Here is a 14643-nt window from a genome sequence, read left to right as displayed (position 1 = left end):
CGCGGTGAGATACAGTCTGTGTGTCGTGGGAGATTATCTAATTTCACATATTTGGGTTAAAACATTTTTTTGCAAACCAGTATTTATAGTCTCCAAATTATGTGTTGTTGTTGTTGTTGTTGAGTGTCGGTGCTGTCTAGAGCTCGGCAGAGTAACCGTGTAATACTCTTCAATATCAGTAGGTGGCAGCCTGTAGCTAATTGCTTTGTAAATGCAGGTAAAAAGGTGTCTTATGCTTCAACCAAAAATAAACAAAAAGTGAGTGCCTTTAAGAAAAGGCATTGAAGCTTAGGGAAGGCTATGCAGAACAAAACTAAAACTGAACTGGCTACAAAGTAAACAAAAACAGAATGCTGGACAACAGCAAAAACTTACTGTGGAGCAAAGACAATGTACATCCGAACATGACATGACAATCAACAATGTCCCCACAAAGAAGGATAAAAACAACTGAAATATTCTTGATTGCTAAAACAAAGTAGATGCGGTAAATATCGCTCAAAGGAAGACATGAAGCTGCTACAGGAAAATACCAAAAAAAGAAAAAAAGCCACCAAAATAGGAGTGCAAGACAAGAACTACAACACTACACACAGAAAAACAGCAAAAAAAACCTCCAAATAAGTCATGGCATGATGTGACAGGTCGTGACAGTACACCTACTTTGAGACAAGAGCTATATTGATGCATGCTTGGTTATGCTTTAAAGTCATATCCAACAATTGCGACAATGACTTTTAACTGTCAACTGAGTTTATGATTTTTGCTGGTGGTGTGCCTCCGGTTTTTAACGCAAAAAATGTGCCTTGGCTCAAAAAAGGTTGAAAAACACTGACTTAGGTTACAGACTATGTTGGTTTAAACATATCACATATGTATTTACACAAAACCACACATAACAAAAGAGGAGAGGAAAAAATAGAAAATAAAATAAATATATATATATAAATACACACTATATTTCCAAAAGTATTTGGCCACCTGCCTCGACTCACATATGAACTTAAAGTGCCATCCCATTCCTAACCCATTGGGTTCAATATGATGTCGGTCCACCTTTTGTAGCTATTACAGCTTCAACTCTTCTGGGAAGGCTGTCCACAAGGTTGCGGAGTGTGTTTATAGGTATTGTCGACCATTCTTCCAAAAGGTCACACACTGATGTTTGGTCGAGAAAGCCTGGCTCTAATTCATCCCAAAGGTGTTCTATCGGGTTCAGGTCAGGACTCTGTGCAGGCCAGTCAAGTTCATCTACATCAGACTCTGTCATCCGTGTCTTTATGGACCTTGCTTTGTGCACTGGTGCACAGTCATGTTGGAAGAGGAAGGGGCCCGCGCTCCAAACTGTTCCCACAAGGTTGGGAGCGTGGAATTGTCCAAAATGTTTTGGTGTCCTGGAGCATTTTTTCCCCTTGGAACTAAGGGACCAAGCCCAACTCCTGACAAACAACCCCACACCATAATTCCTCCGCTGACCCCTATCTGTAAATGTATGTGGCCTACCACTTCGTGGCTGAGTTGCTGTTGTTCCCAAACTCTACCATTTTCTTATAATAAAGCGGACAGTTGACTTTGGAATATTTAGGAGTGAGGAAATTTCACGACTGGATTTGTTGCACAGGTGGCATCCTATGACAGTTCCACGCTGGAAATCACTGAGCTCCTGAGAGCGGCCCATTCTTTCACAAATGTTTGTAGAAACAGTGTAAGTGCTTGATTTTATACACAAGTGATTAGGACACGGATGTCGCAATAGCAATTATTTGTATCTTTGTAGATAATGCTACATATGTACAAAATAAACCACATGATGTTAGTACATCAGTCGAGGAAAATGATCAAACTACATAAATAACATCCTTTAATTTGATTTTGATATAATTGTTTTATCTAGATAGATTGAAAATTGACACCAATGAGTTGACTGATGGACATTATCACATAATTTATTCAGAAAATATAAATACAAATAAAGTATATGTACTATTAACCGCAACAGGTAATTGTAAAAAACAACAACAACAACAACAGCATTATGATTTGTACAATTTCAGAATGTGCTTGTTCTATTTTTAAACAAAGAAAAGAATCTGAAGCTGTCTTTATTTTTAAGTTATCGTGCCGTGATTTCACCAGTCCGGCCCACTTGGGAGTAGATTTTTCTCCATGTGGCCCCCGGTATAAAATTAGTTTGACACCCCTGTTTTAAAGCATAGCTGTCATTTTAATACAATTATACTTACTTATATATCGCATTTATAACATATTTATATAAATATTATATATAATTTGTATGTACAAACCCCGTTTCCATATGAGTTGGGAAATTGTGTTAGATATAAATATAAACGGAATACAATAATTTGCAAATCCTTTTCAACCCATATTCAATTGAATGCACTACAAAGACAAGATATCAGATGTTCAAACTCATAAACTTTTTTTTTTTTTTTGCAAATAATAATTAACTGAATTTCATGGCTGCAACACGTACCAAAGTCGTTGGGAAAGGGCATGTTCACCACTGTGTTACATGGCCTTTCCTTTTAACAACACTCAGTAAACGTTTGGGAACTGAGGAGACACATTTTTTAAGCTTCTCAGGTGGAATTATTTCCCATTCTTGCTTGATGTACAGCTTAAGTTGTTCAACAGTCCGGGGGTCTCCGTTGTGGTATTTTAGGCTTCATAATGTGCCACACATTTTCAATGGGAGACAGGTCTGGACTACAGGCAAGCCAGTCTAGTACCCGCACTCTTTTACTATGAAGCCACGTTGATGTAACACGTGGCTTGGCATTGTCTTGCTGAAATAAGCAGGGGCGTCCATGGTAACGTTGCTTGGTTGACAACATATGTTGCTCCAAAACCTGTATGTACCTTTCAGCATTAATGGTGCCTTCACAGATGTGTAAGTTACCCATGTCTTGGGCACTAATACACCCCCATACCATCACAGATGCTGGCTTTTCAACTTTGCGCCTATAACAATCCGGATGGTTCTTTTCCTCTTTGGTCCGGAGGACACGAGGTCCACAGTTTCCAAAAAAAATTTGAAACGGGGACTTGTCAGACCACAGAACACTTTTCCACTTTGTATCAGTCCATCTTAGATGAACTCAGGCCCAGCAAAGCTGACGGCGTTTCTGGGTGTTGTTGATAAACGGTTTTCACCTTGCATGGGAGAGTTTTAACTTGCACTTACAGATGTAGTGACCAACTGTAGTTACTGACAGTGGGTTTCTGAAGTGTTCCTGAGCCCATGTGGTGATATCCTTTACACATTGATGTCGCTTGTTGATGGAGTACAGCCTGAGGGATCGAAGGTCACGGGCTTAGCTGCTTACGTGCAGTGATTTCTCCATATTCTCTGAACCCTTTGATGATATTACGGGCCGTAGATGGTGAAATTCCTAAATTCCTTGCAATAGCTGGTGGAGAAAGGTTTTTCTTAAACTGTTCAACAATTTGCTCACGCATTTGTTGACAAAGTGGTGACCCTCGCCCCATCCTTGTTTGTGAATGACTGAGCATTTCTTGGAATCTACTTTTATACCCAATCATGGCACCCACCTGTTCCCAATTTGCCTGTTCACCTGTGGGATGTTCCAAATAAGTGTTTGATGAGCATTCCTCAACTTTATCAGTATTTATTGCCACCTTTCTCAACTTCTTTGTCACATGTTGCTGGCATCAAATTCTAAAGTTAATGATTATTTGCAAAAAAAACAAAAACGTTTATCAGTTTGAACATCAAATATGTTGTCTTTGTAGTATATTCAATTGAATATGGGTTGCAAATGATTTGCAAATCATTGTATTCCGTTTATATTTACATCTAACACAATTTCCCAACTCATATGTATAAATGTATAATTTACATTACTTTCACACATTTAATTATGGTATATTATTAAATACATGTTGGATTTGATTTACGATCGGTAGGCGGTGGTTTGTTTCCCCCGGAAACGGCCATCTGTATTCCGGAAGTGCGTCACATACATAGCTTTATGTTAGTGACAGGCAGCCCACTCGTCGCTTGTGATTCACAGCTAACGTTAGCCCTGGTCGGGCCCTTGTGTGACAGCTCGGTGCGTGACCCTTTCACTTGCACAGGACGTACTATGGCGGCCGCGGATCCCCGGTCCTCGAGTGACGGCGGACCGGCCAGCAGAGGAGGAATCCCGGGCGGGGAGAGCAGCAAAGATCGCGATGGACCGGGCGGCAGCAACGGGGAAGGCGAACGGGAGCGAGCCACCTTCGAGTGCAACATTTGTTTGGACACTGCCAGGGACGCTGTCATCAGTATGTGCGGACACCTCTTCTGGTATTTACCGGCTTGCTTTTTCCCCCCCTAAATTTCACATTTTATTATCAAACCCTGCTTGTGTGTGTGACGACTGTGCGGCCTTTATTTACTTTCGTTTGGGCTGTTTTTTAAAGGTGCAATCACGCCCATCCACAATGACGGAAGAGATTAGTTTATCGTTTTGTCATTATAACTTCTTCATAACAAGTGCAATCGCCGTCTGATAGAGCCGGAGTGATCTTTGCACCTACAGTTTGGTACGTGCTGACCTTATCGTATGTTTTGGTGTAAGGCACTTTAGTTCATGGCTGACGCATTAACCTGCACAGTCATCTTATGGAGATTTTTACGGAGCCCCTAAAGCAGGGGTCGGCAACCCAAAATGTTGAAAGAGCCATAATGGACCAAAAATACAAAAACAAATCTGTCTGGAGCCGCAAAAAATTAAAAGCCATTACAGATAGTGTGTCATGGAATTAAGAGGACTTAAATGAAACTAAATGACCTCAAATATAGCTACAAATGAGGCATAATGATGCAATATGTACATACAGCTAGCCTAAATAGCCTGTTAGCATCGATTAGCTAATTGCAGTTATGCAGTGACCAAATATGTCTGATTAGCACTCCACACAAGTCAATAACATCAACAAAACTCACCTTTCATGCACAACCAACAAAGTTTGGTGGACAAAATGAGACAGAAAAAGAAGTGGTATAAAACACGTCCTAGAAAGTCGGAGAACGTTATACATGTAAACAAACTACGGTGAGTTCAAGGACCGCCAAAATTAGTAGGACAAAACGGCGCTCGCCAAATACTCGAATCAGTGAAGCATGTTTAATATAAACAGTGTGCTTGGTAACAATTAGGGAGGTTTGTGTCATGTTTGTCCTCCTACAGAAACCATATTAAAACAAAAATATATTTTTTTCCCCTCATCTTTTTCCATATTTCATACATTTTTTGAAAAAGCTCCAGAGAGCCACTAGGGCGGCGCTAAAGAGCCGCGGGTTGCCGACCCCTGCCCTAAAGGGACATAGAGGGAAAAAAATGTTTTGCGAGATTTCGCAAAAGGTTTTTTTCCTATGTCATTGAACCAGAAGTGAAACAGACAAAGCGATGGAGGAGCCCACCCATCATCCGTGGGAGAAGTTTATCCATCTTCCGCTTATCTGAGGTCGGGTCGCGGGGGCAGCAGCCTAAGCAGGGAAGCCTAGACTTCCCTCTCCCCAGCCATTTCGTCCAGCTCCTCCCGGGGGATCCCGAGGTGTTCCCAGGCCAGCCGGGAGACATAGTCTTCCCAACGTGTCCTGGGTCTTCCCCGTGGCCTCCTACCGGTCGGGTGGCATCCTGACCAGATGCCCAAACCACCTCATTTGGCTCCTCTCGATATTTGGAGGAGCAGCGGCTTTAGTTTGAGCTCCTCCCGGATAACAGTTTCTCAGCCTATCTCTAAGGGAGAGCCCCGCCACCCGGCGGAGGAAACTCATTTCAGCCGCTTGTACCCGTGATCTTGTCCTAACAACAACATCTACTTTATTGTTTTAAAAAAATAATACATTCTGGTATCATATTTGTGGCCATGGATGGGGTGCTGGCTGTCTGGGGTCGGGACCCGGGGTGGACCGCTCGCCTGTGTATCGGTTGGGAACATCTCTGCGCTGCTGACCCGTCTCCGCTCGGGATGGTTTCCTGTTGACCCCACTGTGGACTGGACTCTTACTGTTATGCTGGATCCACTATGGACTGTACTCTCACAATATTATGTCAGACCCACTCGACATCCATTGCATTCGGTCTCCCTAGAGGGGGGGGGGGGGGTTACCCACATATGCGGTCCTCTCCAAGGTTTCTCATAGTCATTCACATCGACGTCCCACTGGGGTGAGTTTTTCCTTGCCCTTATGTGGGCTCTGTACCGAGGATGTCGTTGTGGCTTGTGCAGCCCTTTGAGACACTTGTGATTTAGGGCTATATAAATAAACATTGATTGATCTGATGATGTACAAACCCCGTTTCCATATGAGTTGGGAAATTGTGTTAGATGTAAATATAAACGGAATACAATGATTTGCAAATCATTTTCAACCCATATTCAGTTGAATATGTTACAAAGACAACATATTTGATGTTCAAACTGATAAACTTTTTTTTTTTTTTTTGCAAATAATCATTAACTTTGGAATTTGATGCCAGCAACACGTGACAAAGAAGTTGGGAAAGGTGGCAATAAATACTGATAAAGTTGAGGAATGCTCATCAAACACTTATTTGAAACATCCCACAGGTGAACAGGCAAATTGGGAACAGGTGGGTGCCATGATTGGGTATAAAAGTAGATTCCATGAAATGCTCAATCATTCACAAACAAGGATGGGGTGAGGGTCACCACTTTGTGAACAAATGCGCAAGCAAATTGTTGAACAGTTTAAGAAAAACATTTTTCAACCAGCTATGCAAGGAATTTAGGGATTTCACCATCTACGGTTCGTAATATCATCAAAGGGTTCAGAGAATCTGGAGAAATCAGTGCACGTAAGCAGCTAAGCCCCGTGACCTTCAATCCCTCAGGCTGTACTGCATCAACAAGCGACATCGGTGTGTAAAGGATATCACCACATGGGCTCAGGAACACTTCAGAAACACACTGTCAGTAACTACAGTTGGTCGCTACATCTGTAAGTGCAAGTTAAAACTCTCCTATGCAAGGCGAAAACAGTTTATCAACAACACCCAGAAATGCCATCGGCTTCGCTGGGCCTGAGTTCATCTAAGATGGACTGATACAAAGTGGAAAAGTGTTCTGTGGTCTGACGAGTCCACATTTCAAATTGTTTTTGAAAACTGTGGATGTTGTGTCCTCCGGACCAAAGAGGAAAAATAACCATCCGGATTGTTATAGGCGCAAAGTTGAAAAGCCAGCATCTGTGATGGTATGGGGGTGTATTAGTGCCCAAGACATGGGTAACTTATACATCTGTGAAGGCACCATTAATGCTGAAAGGTACATAAAGGTTTTGGAGCAACATATGTTGCCATCCAAGCAACGTTACCATGGACGCCCCTGCTTATTTCAGCAAAACAATGCCAAGCCACGTGTTACATCAACGTGGCTTCATAGTAAAAGAGTGCGGGTACTACACTGGCCTGTCTGTAGTCCAGACCTGTCTCCCATTGAAAATGTGTGGCGCATTATGAAGCCTAAAATACCACAACGGAGACCCCGGACTGTTGAACAACTTAAGCTGTACATCAAGCAAGAATGGGAAAGAATTCCACCTGAGAAGCTTAAAAAACGTGTCTCCTCAGTTCCCAAATGTTTACTGAGTGTTGTTAAAAGGAAAGGCCATGTAACACAGTGGTGAAAATGCCCTTTCCCAACTGCTTTGGCATGTGTTGCAGCCACGAAATTCTAAGTTAATTATTATTTGCAAAAAAAAATAAAGTTTATGAGTTTGAACATCAAATATCTTGTCTTTGTAGTGCATTCAATTGAATATGGGTTGAAAATGATTTGCAAATCATTGTATTCTGTTTATTTATATCTAACACAATTTCCCAACTCATATGGGGTTTGTAGTTCTGTCGAAAGCCAAGACCGATATCCGTCAAAATGCCAAATATCGGTGCCGATAATTGGTTGATCTCTATTCTGAGCCTCCTTCCTTGAAGCCAGCAGTTATTTTAAAGACTTAAATATATTTTAATAACTAGCTTAAAAATGTTTTATGCTAATGTTAGTATAATTATATTCTAACGTTTGCATGCTAACAAAAATGCAGTAATGATACGTAAAACATATCAAATGCTAGTATAAAATGTTAGCATGCTTACATCGGAAAAGCTAACGTACTTTTAAGATGGTGCCAAGTATAAATTTAAATGTGCAAAATGATTTAAAATGCTTGCATAAAACATTAGCGTGCTAACATCACAACAGTTAGCATATTTGTAAATGGTAGGTATGTTTGTAAAATTAAAAAAAAAAAATATTTAAAATGAAAACTGTATGATCAGACTAGTGTTGTTAGGACGGTTTCAGTGATAGAAGTATCATTTCCCTGTGATTAATATTAATAAGGTTATGCATTTTTTAACCTGGTAAAAATATACAAATTTATGATCAACCAAAGTCAATGGGGCTCAGGATTTTAGATGTGACCTTTTTGTTAAACATTTGATAACTTTCTTAATGTTTACCCTATTTTAAAAAGGTTGGTATTGTTGGAAAAGCTTGTTAAACAAAGAAACAGGAAATAGGTTTCACAGTTAAGGTGTATTTTTATATGATCAAATTCATGAAATTGGCATAGGAAGTGATGGAAAATCTGAGTAAACATGATTGGTCCACCCTTACCCTAACCCTAACACATCGAATGGGACTAGAAAGAGGAAGTGGGCGAATCTAAAAAATCAGTGTTGCATTTATCCATTTAAAAGATATTTGGCAGACTCACTATACACGTATAACTTATACTTTAAAAGGAACTCCAATTACATTTTTACTCACTACATTTTTTGCAGGGGAGTTTTGTCGAGTGTAAACGTGACACATTTTGTATGAGCTTTGTGGCGCAAGTACTTGTCCAATCAGAAAGTGTTGATGTTGTGGATGAACTAAGATGTGTTCTTCGTCATGAGTATAGGTGTAAAGTGGTGACGAAAACAAGGTGAACGCAGTTGAAATCTGAAAACAGCGTGAAATGCTCTGAATGATCAGTGCGGAGAGCCAGCCAGTGACGAATACACACATAGCTATAAATGGCGCGAAGGGATCAAAATCCATGATTTGTAGGTTTAAATGTACACAATTAGCTAATATGCTGGCATGCTAACACATGTTAACGTAATATTAGAACAATTAGCGCCGAGTATCAAAATCCATTATTTTTAGGTTCAATCATACAACTTTAGCTAAAATGTTAGCATAACACGTGCTAACTAGAGATGTCCGATATTATCGGCCGATAAAATGTAAAATGTATTACTTTTTAAAACGCCGCTGTACGGAGTGGTACACGGACGTAGGGAGAAGTATAGAGCGCCAATAAACCTTAAAGGCACTGCCTTTGCGTGCCGGCCCAATCACACAATACCTATGGCTTTTCACACACACAAGTGAATGCCACGCATACTTGGTCAACAGCCATACAGGTCACACTGAGGGTGGCCGTATAAACAACTTTAACACTGTTACAAATATGCGCCACACTGTGAACCCCCACCAAACAAGAATGACAAACACATTTCGGGAGAACATCCGCACCATGACACAACATAAACACAACAGAACAAATACCCAGAACCCCTTGCAGCACTAACTCTTCCGGGACGCTACAATATATACACACCCCACCCCCCCAACCCCGCCCACCTCAACCTCCTCATGCTCTCTCAGGGAGAGCATGTCCCAAATTCCAAGCTGCTGTTTTGAGGCATGTTAAAAAAAATAATGCACTTTGTGACTTCAATAATAAATATGGCAGTGCCATGTTGGCATTTTTTTCCATAACTTGAGTTGAATTATTTTGGAAAACCTTGTTAAATTGTTTAATGCATCCAGTGGGGCATCACAACAAAATTAGGCATAATAATGTGTTAATTCCACGACTGTATATATCGGTATCGGTTGACATCGGAATCGGTAATTAAGAGTTGGACAATATCGGATACCGGCAAAAAAGCCCTTATCGGACGTCTCTAGTGCTAACCCATGCTAACATATGCTTGCACATCATGAGTACAGTTTAAATACTTGCAAGGTGGCACCAATTATCATAACCACAGATTTTAATGTTTAAAGGGGAACATTATCACAATTTCAGAAGGGTTAAAACCATTAAAAATCAGTTCCCAGTGGCTTATTTTATTTTTCGAAGTTTTTTTCAAAATTTTACCCATCACGCAATATCCCTAAAAAAAGCTTCAAAGTGCCTGATTTTAACCATCGTTATATACACCCGTCCATTTTCCTGTGACGTCACATAGTGATGCCAATACAAACAAACATGGTGGAAAGAACAGCAAGCTATAGCGACATTAGCTCGGATTCAGACTCGGATTTCAGCGGCTTAAGCGATTCAACAGATTACGCATGTATTGAAACGGATGGTTGTAGTGTGGAGGCAGGTAGCGAAAACGAAATTGAAGAAGAAACTGAAGCTATTGAGCCATATCGGTTTGAACCGTATGCAAGCGAAACCGACGAAAACGACACGACAGCCAGCGACACGGGAGAAAGCGAGGACGAATTCGGCGATCGCCTTCTAACCAACGATTGGTATGTGTTTGTTTGGCATTAAAGGAAACTAACAACTATGAACTAGGTTTACAGCATATGAAATACATTTGGCAACAACATGCACTTTGAGAGTGCAGACAGCCCAATTTTCATCAATTAATATATTCTGTAGACATACCCTCATCCGCTCTCTTTTCCTGGGGGTCTGGCGGCAGATTTCTTTGACTTTATCGTTGGAAATGCATCTGCTTTGAGTGTTGCAGGATATCCACACATTCTTGCTATCTCTGTCGTAGCATAGCTTTCGTCGGTAAAGTGTGCGGAACAAACGTCCAATTTCTTGCCACTTTCGCATCTTTGGGCCACTGGTGCAACTTGAATCCGTCCCTGTTCGTGTTGTTACACCCTCCGACAACACACCGACGAGGCATGATGTCTCCAAGGTACGGAAAACAGTCTAAAAAACGGAAAATAACAGAGCTGATTTGACTCGGTGTTTGTAATGTGTTTGAGAAAATGGCGGATTGCTTCCCGTTGTGACGTCATCGCTCCGAGAGCAAATAATAGAAAGGCGCTTAATTCGCCAAAATTCACTCATTTAGAGTTCGGAAATCGGTTAAAAAAATATATGGTCTTTTTTCTGCAACATCAAGGTATATATTGACGCTTACATAGGTCTGGTGATAATGTTCCCCTTTAAACATACGAAACTAATTAAAATGCTAGGATAAAACGTTAGCATGCAGCAGTGAATTTCAGTAGATCTCAAAAACGCACTCTTGTCTAAGACAAGCTTGACAACAATAGAATGTCATTACACGCAATCCACGAACAGAAGGACAACACAACGAAGCAAAAACTATAAAAGTACTATGACGATTATGACAAACTCATAATTCATAGTGCCACAAGGCGTGGTTGGTGTCAACTGTCCCTCTCCACCCTAAACTTCAGCTTTACAGATGTCGTCATGCGGTGTGTGTTGAGGGTATCGTGTGATATGGTGAATGCAATTACTTTTTACCGTGTGGGGAAAAATAGAATGAGTAATTGTAGCGGAGAGCGGATGCATTGGGTGATTAATTGGGGCCTGGCCTTAATTAGAGTGGAGGCCCCTATTAAGGAAATACAGTATATTTGAGGTCTGGCTATTGGCAAGGACTTCACATTACAATACCATACGCACCACAATACTTAAGTCAGTATATTATACAGTAGGGCTGTGAATCTTTGGGCGCCACATGATTCGATTCAGAATTGATTCAAAATCAATACATTTTTAAAGGGGAACATTATCACCAGACCTATGTAAGCGTCAATATATACCTTGATGTTGCAGAAAAAAGACCATATATTTTTTTAACCGATTTCCGAACTCTAAATGGGTGAATTTTGGCGAATTAAACGCCTTTCTCCCGTGTCGCTGGCTGTCGTGTCGTTTTCGTCGGTTTCGCTTGCATACGGTTCAAACCGATATGGCTCAATAGCTTCAGTTTCTTCTTCAATTTCGTTTTCGCTACCTGCCTCCACACTACAACCGTCCGTTTCAATACATGCGTAATCTGTTGAATCGCTTAAGCCGCTGAAATCCGAGTCTGAATCCGAGCTAATGTCGCTATATCTTGCTGTTCTATCCGCCATTTTTGTTTGTGTTGGCATCACTGTGTGACGTCACAGGAAAATGGACGGGTGTGTATATAACGATGGTTAAAATCAGGCACTTTGAAGCTTTTTTTAGGGATATTGCGTGATGGGTAAAATTTTGAAAAAAACTTCGAAAAATAAAATAAACCACTGGGAACTGATTTTTAATGGTTTTAACCCTTCTGAAATTGTGATAATGTTCCCCTTTAATAACATTGGATGTCAGTTCTATGATTAACTACATTGAATAGTTAACAGCTCTGATCAATTTCTATATTACTTAAAAAAAACGTGTTTTTTTGGAATATAATTCTACCCAACCATTTAATAAAGTCAGGTGGTGAATGCAGCTGGGATAAGCTCCAGCCACCCCCGTGAACCCCCTGAGGGCCAAGCAGTAGAAAATGGTTGGATGGATGAAAATACAAATAAAGCAACAAGAGAAGTACCCAACACTTAAGTAAATCTGTACATCTAATATGGGCATCAATATCAACATGATTTTTGCCATCCATCCATCCATTTTCTACCGCTTGTCCCTTTTGTGGTCGCGGGGTGTCTGAAGAAACCTTTTCACGTTTTGAACGGTTCCAACAGTCTAAAAGCACGCAAGCATAGGGCATTATTCTTCGAGAAAGGCAAAATGCCGCCCAGAACGCTACAACAACAGACCCTCACATATTTAATGAGCCGGACATGACGTCAGGTAAATACAACCTATGCTACGACAGTCGTTGGAGCGGAATTTAGCATTTCATTCAGTCGGAACAAACCACACAGTCCAGCTGCAATCGATTGAATGCCCTGAGAATACAATGACCTGGATGAATGAGATTATCCATAGATATATTAGTGGTGTTCCCCAAAGTTCCATTTTAGGTCCCCTCTTTTTTCATCATTTGGGCTTAATCATCTGGTGGCTTGCGAGTTCAGTTCAAAAACTTGTGAGAGACTCACATTTTTGCAGAAGGTCGTTAAACTCTGTAACTCTGACAAAATAACTGACCAAAATCAAATGTCTGCTGTAGCGGACATATGTTCCTTGGAATATACAGAATATGACTGATAATAAGAATCCAGCCCTGAGGTCCTTAGCTTTCTGGAAACGAAATATCCCTGTCCTAGGGACTGCAAGCAGTATAGGAGAGAAACTGGATGCAGGCTGTGCAATTAAATGAAATATACAGAGTATTGAACAATTGGCGAGGTGTTGAAAATGCTTTGTTCTGCTTCCTTGCTTTCTTTAAAAAGTCTGTTTTTGTGCCAAACTTGATGACTGCTTGCTTTTGTGGCTCCTTGCAATTATTAAAAAGTGAAGTCCCATTGTTGACCTGTTGTAGACAGGAAAGTAATGCAATGACGTGCCTTTTGTTTTAGCAACCGATGACTTCATTGAAAAAGCTACAGTCAGGTTATTTCCTGTACTTTTAGTAATTATCTGGATACAGCTCAAGAATTGTATTTTTTTTTCTTTTCACCTGCGCTTGCAGTTATAGCTGCCATGCTAATTGGAAGATTTCTGTTGTAGGTGTTGCTAATGTCATTTAGTTGCCATGCTTCCCTCCCCTGACTCTTGCACCGTCGTATTTGTAATATGATGCAACAATCTGTAAAGCAGCAAGATGATGGCATCACCTTTTGCCCTGTTGCAACTTCACAATAAAGTTGCCATCAAATCATAAAGCGAAATTACTCTATCAGCAGTGTTCAACTGCAATATTTGACCGCCTGTTGATTTTTGTAAGTTTTAAAAGACATTACATTACTGTACATATTTTTTTAGCATGTTTATGTTGACAAAGAGACAGAATATTAAACAAAAATAAAAATAAAAATCAAATAAAGATTAGAAATTCGTGTTTGATTTGCCTTTTTTAACTGATCTGTGACGTTTACAGCAGCTGTGTCCCAGTGTTTACATGGCTAAAGATCATACTCATGTGAAAGAGTCCTTCAAAAGGAATGCACGCTCAGGGCTACATAATTATATTTCCATATTCCTTGTTAAACACATGCAGGAGTTGCATGTCTTGCCAAAACACCGGTTCAAATTTGAGCGCAAGTTGCAACGAACGCATCGCCTATGCACAGTGTGAAGCCGCTTTTAAGATATCAATCCTCACTACCTTGGCGAAAAATAAACAGTTTCTTCCAAGTATTATTATCACTGGAGGACAACAGGAAAATGAATGGCTAAGCGTGCTACTCACACACCGAGCAGGACGACACAAGAAGCTAACCACTAAAGCTTCAATGTAAAGTAATTGACCCATATGTCGATGCTATCAATACATACTATAGTATCAGTATGCAACTAAAGTGATTAGATCAATATTTTTCTAGTTCTTATTATAAAGAAATTTTTTTTGGGGTCGTTATTGTTTACAAACAAAGGGAATGTCTCGGCATACAGGAAGGCTTTGAGGACAAACCCCAAATTAT

General features: G+C 40.4%; 1 protein-coding gene across 1 annotated transcript in view; it reads left to right on the top strand.

The window, feature by feature from the left end:
• The first annotated feature begins 4005 nt into the window (after positions 1-4005).
• rnf5 (ring finger protein 5) overlaps positions 4006-14643 on the top strand; it is a 28774-nt gene continuing 18136 nt past the window's right edge. Inside the window, exon 1 of the mRNA XM_061982621.2 lies at positions 4006-4330. Coding sequence (XP_061838605.1) covers positions 4014-4330 — 317 coding nt within the window. The 5' untranslated portion in view covers positions 4006-4013. The remainder of the gene's footprint in view (positions 4331-14643) is intronic.

This window comes from Nerophis lumbriciformis, linkage group LG21 (assembly GCF_033978685.3).
Source record: "Nerophis lumbriciformis linkage group LG21, RoL_Nlum_v2.1, whole genome shotgun sequence".
Lineage (NCBI taxonomy): Eukaryota > Metazoa > Chordata > Actinopteri > Syngnathiformes > Syngnathidae > Nerophis > Nerophis lumbriciformis.
This window is presented reverse-complemented; position numbering and strand designations above follow the sequence as displayed.